The sequence below is a fragment of the Panthera uncia genome, chromosome D2 (genome assembly GCF_023721935.1).
Source record: "Panthera uncia isolate 11264 chromosome D2, Puncia_PCG_1.0, whole genome shotgun sequence".
Taxonomy (NCBI): Eukaryota; Metazoa; Chordata; class Mammalia; order Carnivora; family Felidae; genus Panthera; species Panthera uncia.
This window is the reverse complement of record NC_064818.1, coordinates 57536056-57557023: the sequence shown is the minus strand read 5'-3', so window position 1 is coordinate 57557023 and position 20968 is coordinate 57536056. Positions and strand designations below refer to the sequence as shown.

The 20968-nt window shown below is 52.9% G+C and overlaps 1 protein-coding gene across 1 annotated transcript; it reads right to left on the bottom strand.

Moving 5' to 3' along the window:
- Positions 1 to 1055: 1055 nt before the first annotated feature.
- Positions 1056 to 5533, bottom strand: KAZALD1 (Kazal type serine peptidase inhibitor domain 1). The gene is made up of 5 exons (XM_049646496.1): positions 4453 to 5533; positions 3483 to 4039; positions 2135 to 2295; positions 1906 to 2053; positions 1056 to 1712 (listed from the first exon to the last, which is right to left on the bottom strand). Exons 2-5 carry the CDS (start codon positions 3985 to 3987, stop codon positions 1618 to 1620), a joined length of 909 nt encoding a protein of 302 aa, XP_049502453.1. The 5' UTR covers positions 3988 to 4039; positions 4453 to 5533; the 3' UTR covers positions 1056 to 1617.
- Between the last annotated feature and the right edge of the window lie 15435 nt (positions 5534 to 20968).

Sequence of the window (20968 nt, the reverse complement as noted above, 5' to 3'; positions counted from 1 at the left end):
TCTGGGGCCGCCGGGCTCTAGACGGGACTAGGCCATGAGAGCTGTCCTCTGGCTTAGCCTCTGGAAGAGCCCTGCGGTTCCGCGGGAGGCACCGCCAAGCCCTCGGATTGGGATTCCTGACCACGCCCCTCCCAAGAGCCCGGGCTCCCTGCTTCGGGCCCCAAAGGACAAGCTCAGACATTGAGCCAACTGCAATCTCTCCGGTGGTGGCGCCAGGCTCTAGGCGGAGCCCAGGCGCGCAGGAGACTGTCGCCATCCATACACAGGGTCTAGGCCTCCCGAACTTAAGTTTTCATTTTCTGCTTCAATCACTCAATAAACACTGTGCCTCACCAGTGCCCCTTGGCTAGGTAAGGAGAGTGTGAAGAGAGATGTGGGGAGGGAAAAAAAATGTGGCTCTGTGAAGGACCCTCAGCCAGACAGGACAGGTCACAGTTGGTGGATGAGGAAACAGGCTTACCTGACTTCTGTCTGGTCTCAACAAGGAAATGGGTGGATTCCTAGGGGAATCCTAGGGCTTGGTCCATACTGGTGGCCAAGCATCTCCCCTCCCTCATCCAGCTTGTGCTTTTACACTGGGGCCCTACCCACATAGACCTGGTTCACCACTCTGCCCAGGGAGGGGACCAGAGTGGGCTGAACAGAGGGGGCAGGCACTCTAACTCTAGTCCAGCACAAATGGAGACCAGACTGGGAAGATACCCTCCCTCCAACCAGATGGCTTCAGCCTTCCTCCCTAGAGGGCAAGGGAGGCCCCAGCTCAAGCTTCCCCTCTGTACATCTGGCAGGCGGGTGCTTAGGGAGTGGGACCCACAGCTTTTGGATGCCTCCCAAGGAAATGTGGCCTTCATGTGCACATCTGCATGAACCATCTGTGCATCCGTGTGACTCAGTTTGTTCATAAATCCTTTATTGCGTGCCTACTGTGCCTAGTCCCGTGCTAGGCATTGTCCAATACAGAGTGGTATAAGATATGGTGCTGGCCTTGTGGGGTTTCCAGAATGACAGAAGCTGGTCATGACCGAATGCCCATTTTACTGCCCTGGACTAAACCATGCTCCATTATGCTTTTCTAGACAACAGATGGCCAACAGCAAAGAGGACTGCAGTTAGTAAGTGCAATTGGGACTTAGGTGAGGGGGCAAATTTCTAGAAGGTGAGTTTTGAGGAAGGGTAAACTGAGGCCAGGCAAAGGTTAGGGACTAGAAAAATAACAGCCGGGGCTGTGGTAAAGGGTAGTTAGAAAGACTGGCTGAGCAGGGCTGGAGGGAGGGCTCTCAGAAAGAAATGGAGGACCTTGGTTGCCTCCTTGTGCACCCCCACACCCCCACCCAGCCTAGGGACCAGCAGGCAGCTGCTGTCTTCTGCCTGGTTGGTCCCCGCTGGAGACTGTCCTGGCCAGGGCACTTCCTCCATGGGCCTCTTAGCATCCCACCACCCCTAGTCTCTGCCTCTCTCCTTATCCTCCAACTTTGTCTTCCTACTTACCACTACCACGTCTCCCCTATTAAGGGCATTAAAGTGATGAAAGGCCCCCGCTCCCCCTTTCAGGTCTTTTCAAGAGCAGAGATGAATACTGTCCCCACTCACCCACCCCCATAGGCCAGAGCTCCGGACCTAGTAGTAATCCTCGCCCTCTTCACTCTCAGCCTCCTCCTCAGGAACCAGATGTAGGGATGGCAGCTGGGGGATGCCTGTAGAGTTCAGCTGGTCTGCAAACACAGGTGGGCAAAGGAGAGAGAACAGGAAAGAGCGGCTGTCGGTACCCACATGTCCCAGACTGTGAGAAAGCCATACTTGCATGTGCACCCATATGCGCACACACACACACACATGCGCGCACATGTGAGGCCCTGAACCCACCACCAGTCCCCCCAGTCCCCAGAGCCCAGGGTTCCCCCTTACCCGGCGTGAGCACCGTCAGGCTAGCTGGGGCCTCAACCTGGCCGAGAGCATTGCGGGCCAGGCAGCGGTAGATACCCTCATCGCTGGGACGCACAGCTTGGATCTGCAGCCAGCCTGTCACTTCAAACCTCTGGGGTCCACCCCGGAACTGGAGCCAGAGAAAGGGTCAGCAAGATCCTTCTAGGGGGACCCTGGGCTGCCCAAGGGAGGCCTCTGCTCCCTATCCTACCTGCACTGAGATGTGGGGATCATCCCCTGGCAGCTGAATGTCCAAGCCGTCCTTCCTCCACTCGATGGATGCCATGGGGTAGGCAAACACCTCACAGCCAAAGATCACATCCTGTCCCGTCACGTTCCAAATGTCATATGGGTGCAACACGATCTGGGGCTCTAGGGGTGGAGGCGGAAGGCCTGAGAACAGGGTGGCACATCTCGCCCAGCAAGAAGCCCATGTATGAACCCTCATGGATGTGTTTGCGGGGAAACACAATAGACGCTCAGGCAGATACACATCCATAAACAAGACATGACATGTACACACAGGTACATACAAATGCAGGTGCGGGTACACACAGGTACAAACCCAGAAGTGGCGAGGCACATGCAACAGGATGCACAGGAACAAGCACACAGGTCCACACCTCAGCTTGGCAGCCACACTCTGTCCCTGATTGCTCCCCTGTCCTCATTCCACCCTCTAGGCCCCTGTCCTGCTATACTTGTAACTGACACCTCCCCCTACCCTCCCCCTTTCCTAACCGAGTGGAGTTGCCAAAGACCAGAAGAGCGGCCCTCCCCCTACCCCCCACTCTGGGACCAGGGAAGGGGGCGAGAGAGGGGGGGGGGATTCCCACGTGGGAAAGGCAGAGAACCTGAAACCAGATCTGGGCAGCAGGCAGAAAGCCTGAAGTTGCGGGGTAAAGTGTTGGGACCCTGTGTTTGTTTTCCTGGCAGCCGCAGCCAGGCCAGATCCCTCAAAGGGGCTCAGGAAGCGAAAGTTACTAAAGCTGCCAAAGGAAACCTGAGGCTTGAATGGCCCTCAGCACCACCACCACCACCACCCCCACCCGGGATGGGAGGGAGGAGGTGGAAGAGCCCCCTCCTTCACTACTCCCGGGGCCCAGAAGAAAGAGAAGGGAGGCGGGAGACTGGGCTAACAGCTTGCTCTGCGAATCCGAATCCGCCCAAGTGAAACCTGATTTCATCTCACTGGAACCCAAATCGCGTTGCCTGGGCTCCAGCGGTCTAGGCAAAGCCTGGGAGTCTCTTCACTCTCTCCCTTTTGAGAGACCAATCATTGGCTATGTGCCTGCTCCCTCAGAAGGGTCCGTCCCGCCGGCCGGGTCTGGAGCTTTCACGCGCCTCAGGGCACACAGCTTGCTGACAAAGCTCGGACCGCACCTTAGGGCAGCGGTCTCTGCGGACCAGCAGCGAGCGCGGGCTCTTATACTGAAGTCGAGCACTCCCCTGCCTCATCTTTTTCGCTCCGCTGGCCAGAGACCAATTCAGTCGGAGGTCGGGGATCAGTGCCTCGAGCGCCCCGAGCGCCAGGGGTAGGGACCCCGGGCCGTGCGTACCCGATTCGCAGGGCCCCGGGTGCGCCACAGTGAGGTTGGCGTCGGGCCGAGCGCGGGCCGCCTCCTGCAGCCGGCAGATCTGAGCGTAGGTGCGGCCGTCGGATCCGCAGAGCGGGCGCTGCGAGCGGCAGGCGCACAGCGGCTCCGGCACCTCCCCGCGGCTCAGGTCCCCGCCTGCGTCCAACCGGCACTCAAGCTGCTCGCCGCAGCGCCCGTAGAAGTGGGCGCTGGGGTCCAGGTCGCAGAGCTGGCCCTCGAGGTTGGCGCATTCCCAGCAGCAGCCGCACGCGTCGCGCACCCGGCCGGCCAGGCAGCCCCGTGGCGCGGCGCACTCTTCTGGCCGGCAGGGAGCGCAGCCCTCGCCCTCCGCCAGCAGCCGCAGCCAGCCGCGCCGCAGGTAATCGGGGCCTGGGGACGGTCGCGCGCCTGTCGGGGGCGGCGTCCGCACCACCAGCAGTAGCAGTAGCGAGGGCAGCGCCAGGGCAGCTGCCGGCGGCCGTGGCATGGTTAGCTGGAAGCCCTGCGAGCGCTCTGGGCATCAGCGCGTTCGTGGCACCCTGCCAGGGAGGGAAGCCAGGTCAGGAGGTCAGAAGCAACCTCACTGTTACTTGTACCAAAGTTTGACCCACGCACTGCCCCCTTCCCTGCTGCCTTGGAGTCAAGGAGACCCTCAACACAGAAGCATAGTGACTCTCTAGGAGTCATCCAGTTATTGATCGGACCGGGTTTCTGGGGTTGGGGACAGATGAGAGGAAAGGATGGTAAAACTCAGGCGCCAGCATACACGCGCGCGCACACACACACACACACGCACACACACGCACACACCCAGCAGCAGCACCACAGACCATCCAACTCTGAAGCTTCCTGTCCTAGAGGTAGATGGGAATGGATGGCCCCAGAGCTAAGGAGTTGTTAACAAGGGAGGAAACGCGGAAAGAGTAGATGCCCCGGGGCCCAGAGTGCTCACCTACTGTCTAGGACTAAGCCCTTCAGAGCAGCGGTGATTCCGGTCCGAAAAAGCAGGCAGTGGAAAGAAAGCAGAGGCCAACAAACGGCTGGGCCTGCCAGCCACCTCTGCTCCGGCTTGAGGATCTCTGAGAGAGCCCAAGGGCTTGGACTCGGAGAGCAACTCCTCCGCCCCCTCTCCCCGCCTCTCGACGTCGCACACAACCCCCTCCCTCCAGTTTTGAAGCTGCCAATTTTATGCAGCCGCACAGGACCCTCCTGGGCCACTTCCCCTAGCTGGGCCAAAGTCACAGTGAGAAGTGAGGAGTCGTAACCGGACACCGAAGCTGGGAGAAGACAGGGGGCAGGATGGGGTGGGGGGTTGGGAGTAGGGGCTATGAGGGTGGCTGGGAAGCTCGAAAGAGCCGAGTGAAGGTCTAAGTCTTGTCCCATCCTACTCTACAGTCCCTGGGGTCTGCTAGAGCAGCTGCATAACGCGGAGGCGGTAGGAGCTCTGGTGCCTTGGCTCCTGGAGGGCAGAGCCAACCAATGTAGTCTCCCCGCAGCCCAGGGCTGGCTTCCCAGGGACTACTGCAGTCTCGTCCACCCAGCTTCCCCACTAAGGCGCCGGTCAGAGATTCGGTGCTTACATCTGCCTCACCACATCTGGCCTCGTCCTCCCTCCCCACATCCGGCAGGTGCTTCAGCCCGCGGATGAGCCTGGAGATTAGAGGTCCCAGCCGACCAGCAGCCGCAGGGAGAGGTGGGCGGGGCGCCTCCCCCGCGGACCTCGCTCCGGGTCGGGATTATAGGTTATAGTTAGTTCCAAGGCCGGCAGGGCCGGAGGCATTTGGTTTCGCGGCCGCCACCGGCGCCACCGTGGCACTTTGGGCTGGGGGCGGGGAGGAGAGCGTTCCTGGAGGCCCGCCCGCCTTACAGGGGGTCGGCCAGGCCCCGCCCTAGCCTGCCCCTAGCGGCTTACAGAAGCCGCGCAGCAGTTCAGCGTGTAGGGGGCGAAAACTGCGCTTTGCAGCGGGGGAGGTGACAGTATTTAGTCAGTCTCGGGCCAGAAGGACCTGGCCCCCAGCCTAGCGGCCTCCGAGGCCTCCTGACTAACCTCGAAGTTCAGGGCTGGCGGCAGCCTGCCGACCGCCCAGGGGGATCCGCTCCGCATGCGTACTGGAGGCCCGGAGAGTCCAACTCCCTGATGCGGTCCAGGACTGTCAGTCCGGACCTCAACTTGGACAAGCCCTTCCACTTAGGGGTTCCCTAGCCGCGGGCACGTCACTCCTGGCCGGAGGAGGCTCTGATGAGGTGGGCGAAAACAGATACACAGTCACCGTGGTCCCCCAAACTGGGGAGGGACAGGGAGCAAACTTCGCGCGAGCTCTCACAACTATCGCGAGAACCTGAACAGGAAGCCTAGGAATTCGGAGCAGGAAAGGCCCGCGGGTTTTAAACCGGAAAAAGAATGGGCGGGGCCGGCGATGGCTGATATTTGTGGGTAAACCCCTGTCTTTTGCCCTGGGGTCAACTGAAATGTTGACCTGGGGCAGATGTGAACTGTAAGAAAACTGCAGGAAGTCCTGAGAAAAACAGGAGAGTGGGTAGGAAGGGACTTGAAATTGCGGAACTGACTAATGGAGCCACTCAGGGAAGTCTGACTCTGAATTACAAAATGCCTTGAGGGTGATCACTCCCAGTATACAGAGGGGAAGCAGTCGGGGATCTCAAAATGAATTGTTACCGGCTTCTAAGACTTGGAGCCAGTATTTAAACAGCAAACTCCCCGGACCTACACACTCTTTACTTACCCCACTTTACTGTAGCCGGTTGTTTACTTTCAGTATTTGCTATGCTCTAAGCGTTTGACATTAGGAATCGTGTCTGACTCTTCACTGTATCTTGCGCACCTAGCCCTGCGCCTAGCAGCACAGTAAATTCTTGGTAAATATTTGGGGATTAAATGTGAAAGACTTCCTGTGTGTGAAAGTCAAGTTTAATTTAGACTTTCGGAGTCGCTGAAGGCTGGATAGACGGGGAACGAGCGCCCTCTGGTGGGCATGCGGTTGGCGATGAGAACAAGATCGTGCATACAGTAGGCACCAAAGATGTTGACGGTACAGATCGGCTTTTATTAAGTAAAGATGTGTTCCTGGAAAAACACCACATATTGTAAAAAATATTTTTAGAAGGGTTTTTTTTTTTTGCAAAAGACAATTTGAAAGTCTAGCTATGTTCCCAGAGCCTCATCATCTGACACTAATCCAATTCAGACTGCAAAACACATTCAATAACATCTATTCCCATTCAGTGTCTTGAAGAATACATAGTACTGCCTCTTTCTCTTCCCCACCCTTGACTGTAGACGCTTGTACTGAGAGGAGGAGGCATAGAATGTAGTTTGCTTTCCACCGTGATTCATAGCCTGGAGTTCACAGGCTATCGTATCTTCACTTTCAGCCACTGACCCATGAAATAGTTGTTAGATATAATGATAGAATGAAATGGGTCTTGTACAGATGAACAGCAGAAGAAGAAACAAGGGTAAAAGATCAGTGTGTAACCGGGTAAGAAATTACTTGGGAGGGATCACACCTTCCAACCTGACACCAGCCTCTTTTGACATGGCTGGTGAAAATAGGGGGGTTGCCACTTTGATGAAGAGGCAGAAGTGAAACAAATGGTCCAAACTGGCCCATGAGAGACAGATACAGAGGAATTGTGTTTTCTGAGAACATTAGAACCAGTTAAGTCAAAGAAGGCTCAACAGATAATTAAGATGGAATACCTTGTAGATACCAATGATGACAAATAGGTGAACTTAGTCAAAATATGTGTAGGAAAACAAGGTTAAGTGAAAAGGAGAAGGATCTGGATACTAATCATTACTGTGTAAATATTTGCCATGTATATCAGTAAACACCTTAAGACAATTCAGAATGAGGCAAATCGTTGAGTATACAGCTCACTATTCCTTTATTTTGTAAAATGTATTTTCCATAATAAAAAATTAGAGGCTATTTTTTCTAGGTAGATTTAGGATGTTGAGATAAATTTAGAAAGTTGGGACAGCCAGGTGGGCAGATACACATTATAATGTGGCTACAAATAATATTACCAAATGAAAGTTGGGATACTCAGGAGACGAGCTGTCTGGAATACATAGGCATTAAGTCAAGTAAAATGAGCTTTAAGACATGCAGAGAGAGATCAGGCGAGAATTTCTTTAGTTTACTCTTCCTATATCCCAGGAGGCAATTCTCTCTGTCCCACCCTCAGTGTCCCATCCACCTTTGAGATGGAGACTGTAGCTCCATCTGACCTGATGACTTGGCCATATTTTGAATTAATAAACTTAGAAAGGATGTTTAAGTCATTTAGATTCTACATTTCTTGTTCTTGTTTTTAACTTTTTTTCCCCATTTTAAAGTATAAAAGACAAACAGAAAAAGTGCACAAAATAGAGATATAGGTCAATTAATCATTACAAAATTAATACTCATGTGATCATCATCCAGGTCAAGAAATAGAACATTGTTAAAACCGCCAGAAACCCTCATGTCCCATCACAACCATTAATCCCTCCTTTCCCCACTAGGTAACCATTTCTAACTTCATATTTTAATTTTACCTGCTTTCGATTTATATATAAATTGCAATACACCTAGGAATGGAGTAGCTGCTTCATGTGATATACACACATTCAACATTAGCAGTTATTGCCAAACCATTTTCCCAAAGTGACTCTATCAATTTACATAGTCACCAGCAATTAATGAGAGCTCCCATTGTGCCACATCCTTGCCAACACTTGGTATTGGCAGTCTTTTCAATTTTAGCCATTAAGTAAATATTGTAGAGCCTAAGATCTAAGATGGCCAGTCCACAAGGATTTCCTCCCCTGGATTAAAAAAAAAAAAAAACACTTTATTTTGAAATAATTTAACATTTGCATAGAAGTTTCAAAAATAGCACAGGGGTGCCTGGGTGGCTTGGTCAGTTAAGCATCTGACTTTTCAGCTCAGGTCATGAACTCACGGTTTCTGAGCTTGAAACCCCCCAGTCCGGCTCTGTGCTAAGAATGCAGAGCCTGGGGCGCCTGGGTGGCTCAGTCGGTTAGGCATCCGACTTCGGCTCAGGTCATGATCTCGCAGTCTGTGAGTTCGAGCCCCGCGTCAGGCTCTGTGCTGACAGCTCAGAGCCTGGAGCCTGTTTCAGATTCTGTGTCTCCCTCTCTCTCCAACCCTCCCCCGTTCATGCTGTCTCTCCCTGTCTCAAAAATAAATAAACGTTAAAAAAAAAATAAAAAAAAAAAAAGAATGCAGAGCCTGCTTGGGATTCTCTCTCTCTCTCTCTCTCTCTCTCTCTCTCTCTCTCTCTCCCTCCCCAGCTGGCTCTCTTTCTCTCTCTCTCAAAATAAATAAATACACATAAAAAAATAGCACAGAAAGTTCCCATGTACCCTCACCCACCCGACCCCAATGAAACCGTATTATATAACCATAGTATAATTAACAGAACCCAGACATTGACATTGCTACAATACTATTAACTGCTAACCAAACTATGGACCTTATTCAGATTTCACTAATTTTTACATACATTCATGTGGGGTGTGTGTGTGTGTGTGTGTGTGTGTGTGTATGTGTTTATAATTGAAATTTTATTACATGTATAGGTTTGTGTACTATGAGGTGAATAAGTGGGTCTTCCAGGGTATGGGAGACTAAAGCACATGCCAGGGGAACAACTTGTAGAATCTATAACACTAAACCAAATGTCATTTAGTATATAAGTTGCTTTTTAAGTTACTATCGAAAGTCATTGAAGGAAGGGGCACCTGGCTGGCTCAGTCGGTGCCACATGCGGGTTTTGATCTTGGGGTTGTGAGTTTGAGCCCCACATTGGGTTTAGAGATGACTTAAAAAATAAAATCTAAAAAAAAAAATCATTGAAGGGAAAGGAGGCTAGTTGTCAAGAAAGCTAAATATACATTTTCACACTCAACATCTACCTGTTGGGGCAGCTGGGGGCAAAGGCGGAGTCCCAGGGTCACTGGTGGAGGTCAACTGTTCATTATGGCATACTCTGAAGGAAAGACCTGGTAATGACAAGTGATGTTCTCCAAAGTGGCAGGCTCTTCAGTCTTGCCTTGCTTTTTACTTGAAGACAATTTTCTGTAAGTGAGGCCAACGAGATAACTTCCTGCTGAGACATCTACAGTGATTCTTTATTCATTCTACCATTATTTTATATGTCCAGATGATACCCAAATTTCCACCGCTGGCCCAGACCTCTCTCCTGAATGTCATACCAGTACAACCAAACTGATGAATCCACTTCTAGCATTTTCTTTTTTAAAAAAAAAATTTTTTAACGTTTACTTATTTTTGAGACAGAGAGAGACAGAGCATGAACCGGGGAGGGGCAGAGAGAGAGGGAGACACAGAGTCCGAAGCAGGCTCCAGGCTCTGAGCCATCAGCTCAGAGCCCGACGCGGGGCTCGAACTCACGGGCCGCGAGATCGTGACCTGAGTTGAAGTCGGACGTTTAACTGACTGAGCCACCCAGGCGCCCCTAGCATTTTCTTCCAAGCAGTCAGAGAAGAAGGCCAGAAACAGCTTCAGCCTGCATCATATTTATGGCTCCCAGAAAAAAAAGCATCAATATGTCAAATCACAGGGTAACATTTCATTGACTCTGCTTGAGTGATATGCTCAACGAGAATTAATCAGATGGCCAAGGCCTGGCCAGCCTGGAGCACAAGTCTCCCCCTGCTGCAGATGCAGTCCCTGCCCCACGCATTTACTCTTGGCCACCCCAAAGTTTACCTGCAGACAGTTCATTCCTGTACAGTCTCGTGGGTCTGAGCCCCTAGAGTGAGCTCAGGTAGCAGGGCAGGCTAAAAATGCCAGAGTTAACCCAAGAGCAAGCCATATCAGGTGAGGGGCAGGAGTTGAAGGGTAAATACCTCTGCTTCATTTCCTTTCAGTGGGATAATTCTGAGGTGTATTCTGTCTGGTCTTCCAGAAGGGCTCCAGTGGGACTGAGCCCCAGTTACCCTCAGTGGTAACTCACTCACTGATGCACCCTCTATTTGTTTCCGCCCCCCCCCCTTCCCTCACTTCCCTTTTCCCTCACTGTGTTCTCTGGGGGGTTTGCCAAATAAACAACTTCCACTCAAACCTTGTCTCAGGATGTGATTTCTGAGGAACCAAAACTAAGATGACCCCTGTAAGGCCATCTGTCTGGAAGCCCCATCAAGACCATTTGACCAGGAAAAGATTTTGGACCCCAAACTACATTTGTTTGTGACCGTATCCTTCGCTCATACCCCACTTTCAACCTTTGCTTTTTTTTTTAATTTTTTTTAACGTTTTTATTTATTCAACCTTTGCTTTTAACGTATAACAGTTCAGTGTTGGCTTCTGTGGGGAGTTGGGCAATAGGTTAATAACATCCGAGACTTCTCCGAACTGAAACCAAGGTTTCCCTGAAACCAAGGAAGAATCTGGGAAATGTATGCTCAGAACTCCAAAGAAGAAATGGTAGGATGTTTTCTCAAGGGCTGATGGAAGACAGAAAGAACACTATTAGGAACTACTTGGCTTTTAGGCAACCGCACCACGTAGAAACCTCTTGACCCCGGGCAAGAATCAGAATAAGGTGAGTATAATCCTAGGCAAAGAGTAACCGCCATCTCTGCTCAGTGTGGACAACTCAGCACTAACAGAACAAACATGTTAGAAAGGATGGGCGGTAAAGAACAAACACGGGGCTCTCCCAACCGAGGTCGGGAGTCAGACTGCGGATTTGGGCTCAGGTCATGTTCTCATGGTTCGGTTCATGGCGGGCTCCATGTTGACAGCACCGAGCCTGCTTGGGATTCTCTCTCTCCCTCTCCCTCTGCTTCTCTCCCTCTCAAAATAAATAAATGGACTTAAAAAAATAAAAAAAGAACAAACACGAGACTCAGCATGAACCTCTGAGCATGTCCAAAAGTCCATAAGCCTTACATGTCAGTATGAAGCCACATGAAACCCCGGACACACTTGTACACTTTCTCTCCTCTTCCCCAGTGGTTAAGGTGCGGGAAGAGAGGTACCAAGAGAGGGCACAGGAGAACCATGGCTAGCGAACCTCCTGCTGGCTCGGTCCCCCCATTGAGGGAGACCCAAGTGGGGAATTCGTTGAGTAGAATCACACTGCGGTTGAGTTCAAGAAATGGGTACAAAATGGTGCTTTAAGCTAAAAGCGGAGATCTCCAAGGGTCCCGAGACGTGACTTCGCGCCGGCTGTCTACAACGTTTCTAAAGAATTTGGATTTAGTCCAAGAGCGAAGGCTACCGTGCCACTGGTCCAGCCACTGGCAGCATCTGCAGCGTGCGGCAGCTGAAAAGGCCGACAGTGTGGGAAGGGCCTCACAGAAGTTCCTACTTGAACTTAGCATCCAGGCTTCCCGTCAGCTTTGCCAGCAGCTGCGACCCATCTGAACCTCAGTTTCCTCTGAGAGACGAGGGTGAATTCAGCCTTCGGACATGTTGTATTCGGCACAGGGTTTTTGGGTTTCTAACTAATTGCCAATATTTCAGCATAAAAATCCAGAATGTGGGGGGCAGCGTCGGCAGGCCAGGATGCTCAGGGAGGCCTGGGGGAGAACTCCCCGCTGCTCTTAGTGCTGAGATAGGGAGGTAAGAAAAGTCAAGCTAATATCAAGTTATCAAGCTGCTGGTGCTGCTAAAAAAGAGGGAGTGGGGCGGGGGGAGAGAGAAAAGAAAACCTGGGGAATCTGGTCCACTTAGTAACCACTGAGCATAAGTAGTGGCTGCTGTTTTAGGTGGGTCTGGCCCTCTCTAGCTCACCCTAGTCCTGATGGTGGGACCAGTTTGCCTCATTGAAGACTCCTGCCTGCCCCTGTAACCTTTGCGGATATGATCCTTGAACTAGATTGGTCTTTGGCTCCAAAAGGCAATAGCAATGACAACAACAACAGCTACCGCTGAGCAAAGGTTCCAGTGTGCCAGGCACTGTGGCCGGCAATTTACATACATTAGCTTGTTGCAGACTTACAATGCCTTGTAAGGTAGGCTTATTAAACTTACTTATTTTTTTAATGCTTATTTTTGAGAGAGAGAGAGCACAAGCAGGAGAGGGGCAGAGAGAGAGGGAGACAGAATCTGAAGCAGGCTCCAGGCTCTGAGCTGTCAGCACAGAGCCCGATGCAGGGCTCGAACTTACAAACTGTGAGATCATGACCTGAGCTGAAACTTACTTTTTAAATAAGGAAACTGAGGGGCGCCTGGGTGGCTCAGTTGTTTAAGCATCTGAGACTTTGGCTCAGGTCATGATCTCACGGTTTGTGGGTTCAAGCCCCGTGACAGGCTCTGTGCTGACAGCTCAGAGCCTGGAGCCTGCTTTGGATTCTGTGTCTCCCTCTCTCTCTGCCCCTCCTCTGCTCATGCTGTCTCTCTGTCTCTGTCTCAAACGAATAAACATTGGGGCTCCTGGGTGGCTCAGTCCAACGCTTGGTTTCAGCTCAGGTCATGATTTCGCGGTTCGTGAGATGGAGTTGTGCGCTTGAGAGCACAGAGCCTGCCTGAGATTCTCTGCCCCTCCTCTGCTCTGTCTCTAAAAACAAATACACTTTAAAAAAAGTTTAAATGAATGAACATTAAAAGAATAAATAAGGAAACTGGGGTTCAGACCGGTAGGTAAGTTTGCCCACTGCCACACTGACCAGTAGGCAACAGAGTCAAGACTTGAACCTGGGGCTGCGCGGGCATGATTCTACCATCACACTGTCCTGACACTATCACTCTTATCTTTATCTGCTACCTTCAGGGCAGCTAGAGCAGAACTCCAGCTGGTGGTTTATAAGTTTAAATGCCCCATATTCAAGAGCCAACCAGTAGAGATGCAGGTGAGTATATGTCCAGTCAGCAGAAAATCGGGAGGCGGGGAGGTGATGGGGCACATCTTCGGTTAAAGCATTTGGGCACCTGAGGCCAAAGTGCCCCGGGGTTGGTATTAATAGAAGACGAGAGCTATGAGCTCGGGGGAGGGGGGAGATGGGATCAGTCTCCTGAGATGCCAGGACCTTCGAGAGGCCTTGGGGAAGGCCTCTCCAGGTGCTCCTAGTGCTGAGACAGGTAGGTAGAAGGTGAGAGAGTGATGGCTGAGCTGCTGGTATTGACAGGAACTCTCCTGGCTATGGGGGGTTGGGGTGGGGGGTTCTGGCGAATGGAAAGCGGGTGGCCGTCTGAGCTGGGGGACAATGTGAGCCTCTGAGCCATGAGGCCTAGGGGTCCCACCCATGCCTTCCTCCCTTCTTGCCCCTCCCCGCTCCTGGTCTGAGGGGTCTGTGGTAACCAACCAGCTTCCTGTGCAGGACTAGCCCAGCTAGCTCACAGGGGAAAATTGGATGGGAGCCTTTCTTAGGTGCAGCATTTTACCGAAAGCCTCGCGGACACGGCGCCCCACAGTGCAAGGACGGGAGAAGGACAAGGAGGAAAGGACTTGTTCAGAGGCCCTTCACCTCGGCGGGGGGGCTCAGCCTCCACTTGCCTGGCCCGGTGGGTAGCAGGGAGGATGAGGCTAGGTCTGGGGGAGCGAGGGCACCGCGCGGTTCCGTGTCCCAGTCAGGTGAATGGCCCGGAGCCTAGAACTGGGCGCCCTGCCTGGGATCCCGCAGCCAAGGCCTGGAGCGCCCCCTGCGGAGGCCGAGAACACCGCAGGCAGGTGGCAGCACCCGGCGAGGAGGCCGGAGGAGGGAGCTCCAGCCCCGCCCGGGAGCCGGGTGCGCCCCCATCCCACCTGCACGAGGGCACCCCGCCCGGGGGAGGGGGGCGGGAGTCCGAGGCGGGTCGGATTCCCAGCCAGCTCTCTCCTCACAGGAGGCGGCCCATTATCCGGCGTCGTTAAAGAGCAATTAGATGGAAATTAAGCCGAGAACAAGTATTGATTATCTCATTAAGGCCGGGGGAGCCCGCTCTGTCGGTGAGAGTTTACCGCCGCTCACCCCATTATCTGCAAGGTGAAAGCCTGCGGTCATCAAAACCCAGTGAAGTATTGATCTTACCCCTATCCCCAAACCCAGTCCCGCGCCCTCCCCGTAGAGTGTATGGGGTCTGGAGAGGTGACACGGGGTGTGGGGGGGGGGATGATGGGGGGAGGAAAATCTCAGGCCCCCACTCTCTGTGTCTTAGCACTTCCTCTGTATTCCTTTCATTTTCTGCTTCCAAATCATTATTTTTCCCCATGCTACTTTGGTGGGGGGGAGGGGGGAAAGGAGACCAGAGATAATTCACATCCCTCCAGGGCAGTAGAGGGGGATCCCCTAGTTTTACCTCCAGAGAAGATAAACTAAAGTTGAAACTTAACTGAAACTATTTTCCCCTGTTGACACAGCATATTGGGTGTCTCTGGACCTCGAACCCCATACCCTGCAGGGAGGGGGATGGGTTTAGTTCTGGATCACCACCATCTCCAAAACAAGAGATACCTAGGATCACCCCCAAGGCCCCCCAAGGCTTAGAGACCTTAGAGTTAAGAAGGGGCTTCCCCAGAGTCCCCGATGATGAGACCTTGGGAGAAAAATCAGAGCGTGTTAGAGAGAAAAGTTGTTTTCATCCTAGTTTTGCTTCTAGCTAGCTGTGTAACCTCAGGCAAGTCACGTTGCCTCTTCAGGCCACAGAGTCTGCAAAGAATGGGGTTGGAAGCACTCTAGAGCTCCTGCGCCCTCAGACACAACCATCTGTCAGACAAAGTGCGGAGTCCGGCTGGCAGGCCTGGGGGTGCAGCTGTGTGCCCAGCCCCTGCCTGACCCTGGGGGAGCTTATGGCCTCAAGGGGAAGAAGACATTGAATGGATAATCATGGAAATAATTAATAAGTCGCAATTATGATAGGAACTAGAAGGAAGAGTGCAGGTGCTAAGACGGTGTTGGAGAAGCGAACGGAGGGGGCTTGCGCAGGAAGCAGATGTTTCAGTAAAGACACAGGGAACGTCTGTTGCCCACTAACTCGTTCAACACACGGTTACTGAAGGTGCTCCAGAGCCCAAGGTGAGCAAAACCACGGTACTTCTCCCTGGAGCCCATAGTCCAGTGGGGGGAGACAGACAGCAATGATCTAACCACACAAATGAAAGCAAAAGCACACATACGGTACACCTACTGAAAAATACGACGAGTAATGAGCGAGAATAAGAGGAGGGATTCACTTGGAGAAGAGAGGGTCCAGGAAGCCTCTCTGAGAGCGCGATGGTCAGTCCATCATTGAAGACCAGAAGCCCTTCAGTGGAGTCTTTGGGAAAACGGGGTGGGGGAGGGAGTCTCCTGGAGAGGGCGCACCTTCCTCCCCAACGCGCCTTGCCTTGGAGCGCGCCCAGGACGGAGACCCAGCAGAGACTAGGGTTCCGGCCTCTGACACTCCGGACCCCACCGTGGGGCTCACCTGAGAGTTTCAGGCGAGCCTAGGGGGCGGAGGGCGGGCCGGCGGCGGCAGGTGGTACGCCGGGCGCACACCAAGTTGGCCCGAGCGGAGTGCGCGGCGCCGCCGCGGTATCTGGGCTCATCTCCCTGCCCCGGAGCCGGGCAACGATTAATCTTGGTTGACGGTTTCTAATGTCCTAATTGGGAGGTGGGGAGAGCGGCCCAGTCCGCCCTAAAGGTAGAAGCGGCTAATGGGCCTCTTCATCACCGCCAGGAGCGGGTCCCCGGTGGAGCGCGAGGGGCGCTGCAGCAGGTGAGACGCGGAGCTGGCGGCGGCCCTTAATGAAGCTGCCCGGCCTGCGCGGACCGAGAGGAGAGCTCCGGGGAGGGAGGCGGTTCCAGGGGTGGAGGGCGGTTAGCTCAGCCCAGCGCGGGGTCTCACCTGGGTGCCCTTTCCCTGAGGAGGCCTCCCGGGGGCGCAGGGCTGGGTGGGTGGGGGTGCTGGGTTAGACCTGAGTAGAGAATGGATCTTTTCGGAGGTGACAGGAGTGGGACGGGATATGGCCCTGCATAAGGGGTCGCCCTGCAGTAAGGAAGGGCCTGGCACTAGGTGGGCTCTCCGAGATGTTGCTGACCCACAAGGCCTGTGCCCGACGTGTGCAGGGCAGAGATGTGAGAAGCAAGTGTGGATTCTCAGGCTTTCGGGGACCCTAACGACTCCAGAGCGCCTTGTCTTTCACAGCTGCGCCCCTTGCCCTCTGCGACTCAGTTTCCCTTCTGGAGCGGGTTTGTGAGCTCCCAGCCCCTCCAGCTCTCAAGCCCACCCCACCCCCACCCCCTCCAGCATATACTAGCGGGACCTGTAGCTAACCTAGTCCTACCGATACAGTTTCCCTCACCCATCCCCATGTGGCCCAAACTGCGGGGGCTGGGGGGTGCGGGTCACGCTTGTGCCCCACTCCCACCCCCCGCCAGCCCCGGACGCGGTCCGCGCCGCTCTTGTCCTCCCCTGGGAACCTCTGCTTTCTGGAACCGCGTCTTCTCCGCGGGCTTCGCTGTCTCTCGCTCGCTCGCTGGAAGCCTCTCTCCCGCCCCCTTCCCCCTCCAGCCGCCCCAGAAATATATTGTATTCTCACCTAATCCTGTTCAATTACAGCATAATAAAACACATAATAAAAACCTAATTCATTTTTCTCCCGCGCCCCCCATCTCCCAGCATCTTCTTGCTCGGGATTAAAAATTTGTCTTCATGCTTGTGGCACCGCAGTCCCGGCGCCTCGGCATCTTTAATGTATGAGCCGGGGAGCCAGGGACCCGCCGGCTCCGCCGTCTCCGCTCCGGAAAGGCGTCCGCTAGTCACCTGAGGATGCGGGTGGGGACGGAGGGAGGAGCGCATCCCTGAGTGGGGCCCCATTGGCAGCCACCCCTCCTTTCCACGGGACGATTTGGGGCTCAAAGGTCCTCAGATTCCCAGTGGTGAGGCGATAGCTTGTCCGTCAGAGCCAACGGACCCAGTGTGGCCTCCAGGGGACGCAATGTGGGGCAGGTCTCCGGGAGGGAGTGTCCTAAGGGAGGCTTGGCTCCCCACCCCCTAATGCAGAGCAGAGCCGGGCAAGCAGCGGCCCCAGTTTCCTCGGCCTTCATTCTCTCCTCTGCTTCGGCACAACCTGGATCGCTGAAACAAGGTTAGAACTTCCTACAAAGAATTATCAAGAATTCGATACGAGAAAATTTCCTACAAAGGCACGGTGCCTGGAGATTGTAGAGGGCAGGTCTGAGACCTAGTACAACCTAGTGGTACTCCCTCATGCCTTCATTTCTTCCTTCATGCATTTAGGGCAAGGGTTCTCAAACTTTCTATGGGTTCCAATGGGACCTTTAGTTTCCCACTTTTCTTCACAGTACCCTAGGCCAAGAGAGATATCTAACAGTTCTGTGTAAGTACTTAGGTCCAAGCAATTCAGTACATATTTCTGTCCTAACTCCTTTGTACCTGTTTGAAAAACAAATCCACATACATTGCGGGAGGGGGGAGAATATTTTTATATAATTCGTAACCTTGATTACTTACTAACAGGATGTGTGCACCTGTTGAGATCTGCAAAACTTGTCCACACTTGGAACCAGCTTGGCTGCTGTCACCCTCATTGCCTGTGCCCCATTGATTTTTGTGTACTTCTTGCTTTTTGGCACATCAGAAACCCAGTTTTGCAAAGGCATTGAAAGTAATACAGCACAATCTAATTTTGAAACCACGAACTTGAGTTAGCAGTTTGTGCAGTGTCCAGCGTATGTGGAGTATGCTGGGCTTCTCTTGAAAACTGAAAATATCGGGGCGCCTGGGTGGCTCGGTCGGTTAGGCGTCCGACTTCAGCTCAGGTCATGATCTCGCGGTCCGTGAGTTCGAGCCCCACGTCGGGCTCTGTGCTGACAGCTCAGAGCCTGGAGCCTGTTTCAGATTCTGTGTCTCCCTCTCTCTGACCCTCCCCTGTTCATGCTCTGTCTCTCTCTGTCTCAAAAATAAATAAACGTTAAAAAAATTAAAAAAAAAAAAGAAAACTGAAAATATCTTGCCACAGTCCTAACTAATTCACTGTAGTGCTCTGGGGTGCCTAAGTACATGGTTGGGAAACCACAGATTTAGGGAGTCTGTCTGTTTCCTTTACACAGCAAGCCTCTAGTGGTCTTGGAAAGTTTGGGACAAGTGAATGGAAGTCATCTGATTCGGCCAAAGAAAAAGAACTTGAATCTTATCCACAACTCAGAGATCAGATAGCAGCAGGGTAGTCTGACAGCCTGGGGCTTTAGGTGTCAGAAGCCAGCTTGCAGAAATGGGGCGCTGGAAGAAAATCACTAGCAGTGAAAGCAAATCCAGCAGGAAGAATCTGACCCAGCAGAGGGCTTGAGTATCATAAAAAGGAATGCTTCCAGGTATATTGTAGGGTGATGCTTAATCTTACATCACTGCTACCCAGCACCTCCCCCACCCCACTGTGCCTTGGTGCCCTGGAAAAGAGAGGGGGCTGAGCCCCTCCTCTCACTGGCCATCACGTGTAAGGACACAGCTAGAGCAAGCTTCACCTTGCCTGAGGGACCTTTCAAGCCCCAAGGTTCTGATATGCCTCCCGGGGAGGATAGGCTCCCCCATCGTCCAGGCTGAAAGTCACTAAAGATGCGAACCATTGTATGTTTTGTGAATCTGTGACGTATTTTAGGTTTGCTGAGGAGTAATAAAATAGAGAGACACTGCTGGTGATCTTACCTAGGACCAACCTATGAGTGAGCTTTAGGGCTCTTTTGCATTCCACATTCATTTATTCAGCAAACATGTATCGAGTACTTACTGTGAGTCAGGCGGTACTAGGGGTGGTGTGGGCATAAAAAAGTGAATATACGAGCTGTTGTTTAATGGGTACAGAGTTTCAGATGCGCAAGATGAAAAAGTTATGAAGACCTGTCTCACAACAATGTGCATATATTTAACACTACCAATTATACACTGAAAAACGGTTAAGATGGTAAATTTTGTGTTATGTGTGTTTTATCACAATTTGTTCTAAAAAAGTGAAGATAATGGGGCCCCTGGGTGGCTCAGTCGGTTGAGCGTCCGACTTCGGCTCAGGTCATGATCTCGCGGTCCGTGAGTTCGAGCCCCGCGTCGGGCTCTGTGCTGACAGCTCAAAGGCTGGAGCCTGTTTCAGATTCTGTGTCTCCCTCTCTCTGCCCCTCCCCCGCTGTCTCTCTCTGTCTCAAAAATAGATGAACACTAAAAAAAATATATTGAAAAAAAAAGGGGGGGACGGGTTTACTTCCCTGTTGGATGTATGGGGTTGGGGAGGGAGGGGCTGTGTTTGTAGCCCAAGCTATGCAGGGTTCCTCCCCTGCTCTAAGGGTTGTTATTCAGTTTTCAGAATCTTGCTGGTTTCAGATTGGAAGGAGGAAAGAAAAAGCTGGAGGAGGCTGGGGCCCAAAACTGGGGCCTGCGGTTATCCTTCTGGCAGCCTGAGTTGGGAGGACTGCCCGTGAGGAAAAAGGTGTGTATATTTAGAAAGAAAGGAGGGAGCTGTCCAGGAAGTTCCCTTGGAGGGTATGATGCAACTGGGCCAAGATTCCTCCACAATTCCTAGCAAAAGAATGCCTCCGCAGCAGCATCAAAACCGAGATCGCTGTAACAGGCAGGGAGATTGACGTAGAGGGGAGGAGGGAGAGACATCTTAATGACTGCTGGGCACAGGCTGTGTCCCTGCAGATGGGGAAGGACTCTGTTCACCCAACAGGCCATTTCTACCCAGCACCGAGCATAGAGCCACTCTTAGCAGTTCAGTAAACGTTTCCTGAACTGTGGGATGCAAGCGCAAGTGGCAGGGCCAATAGTCGGGTAGGCCGCGGAAAAATCGGGGCTTGGGACCCAGGAGAGGCATCGCGCTATTCCTCGAAAACGTCGCGGATTTCCGGGCAGGAAGTCAAAGGGCGGGCGCTGGGGCGCTCGTGAACTTCGAAACTGGAAAGGAGGGAGGCGATCTGGCGGCTGTAACGGTCCGCGACCGAGGACACCCGGAAAGCGGACCTGACAGTAGGTTCCTAGCTCAGGTAGGGATGAACAATTGCATTTCCGGCCAGCGGCGGTAAAGCCGTTGCCTGGGAAACGGAAAGGAGGTGGAGCCCAGCCTAACTTTGATTGACAAGGGCCAGAGGAGGGGCGGGACTCTGCGCTGACTGGCTTCGCCCCCCAGGGGGCGTGACTTACCGATGACTGACAGCCCCCCCCCAGGGCGGGGCTGGCTTGAGACTGACAAGCTTGACTGAGAGGAAAGGGGCTTGGCTGTGACTTGCAGGGCGCCGCAAGGGGGTTGGCGGGAGAGCGAGGGGGAGGGGGGACTAGCCTACTCTGATTGGCCTGCGCCCACAGAGCGGAGCTGAAGCTGGCCCTAACCAGTGTCCCTGAGATGCCAGCCTCAGTGACCCTAGAAAAGGGCAGGCTAAATCTACTCCTGAAATCATTGTTGCACTATATGCTAACTGACTTGGATGTAATTTTAAAAAATAAATTAAATTTAAAAGAAAGAAAGAAAGAAAGAAAGAAAGAAAGAAAGAAAGAAAGAAA

Bases quoted from the DNA above. Each gene is read 5' to 3' on its own strand.
- KAZALD1 (XM_049646496.1), bottom strand. From the start codon at position 3,987: ATGCCACGGCCGCCGGCAGCTGCCCTGGCGCTGCCCTCGCTACTGCTA. The intron at 2,296-3,482 runs GTACGCACGGCC...CTCCACCCCTAG, and splicing joins CCCGGGGCCCTGCGAATCGG to AGCCCCAGATCGTGTTGCAC. The intron at 1,713-1,905 runs GTAAGGGGGAAC...CTGTGTTTGCAG, and splicing joins CCTGACGGTGCTCACGCCGG to ACCAGCTGAACTCTACAGGC.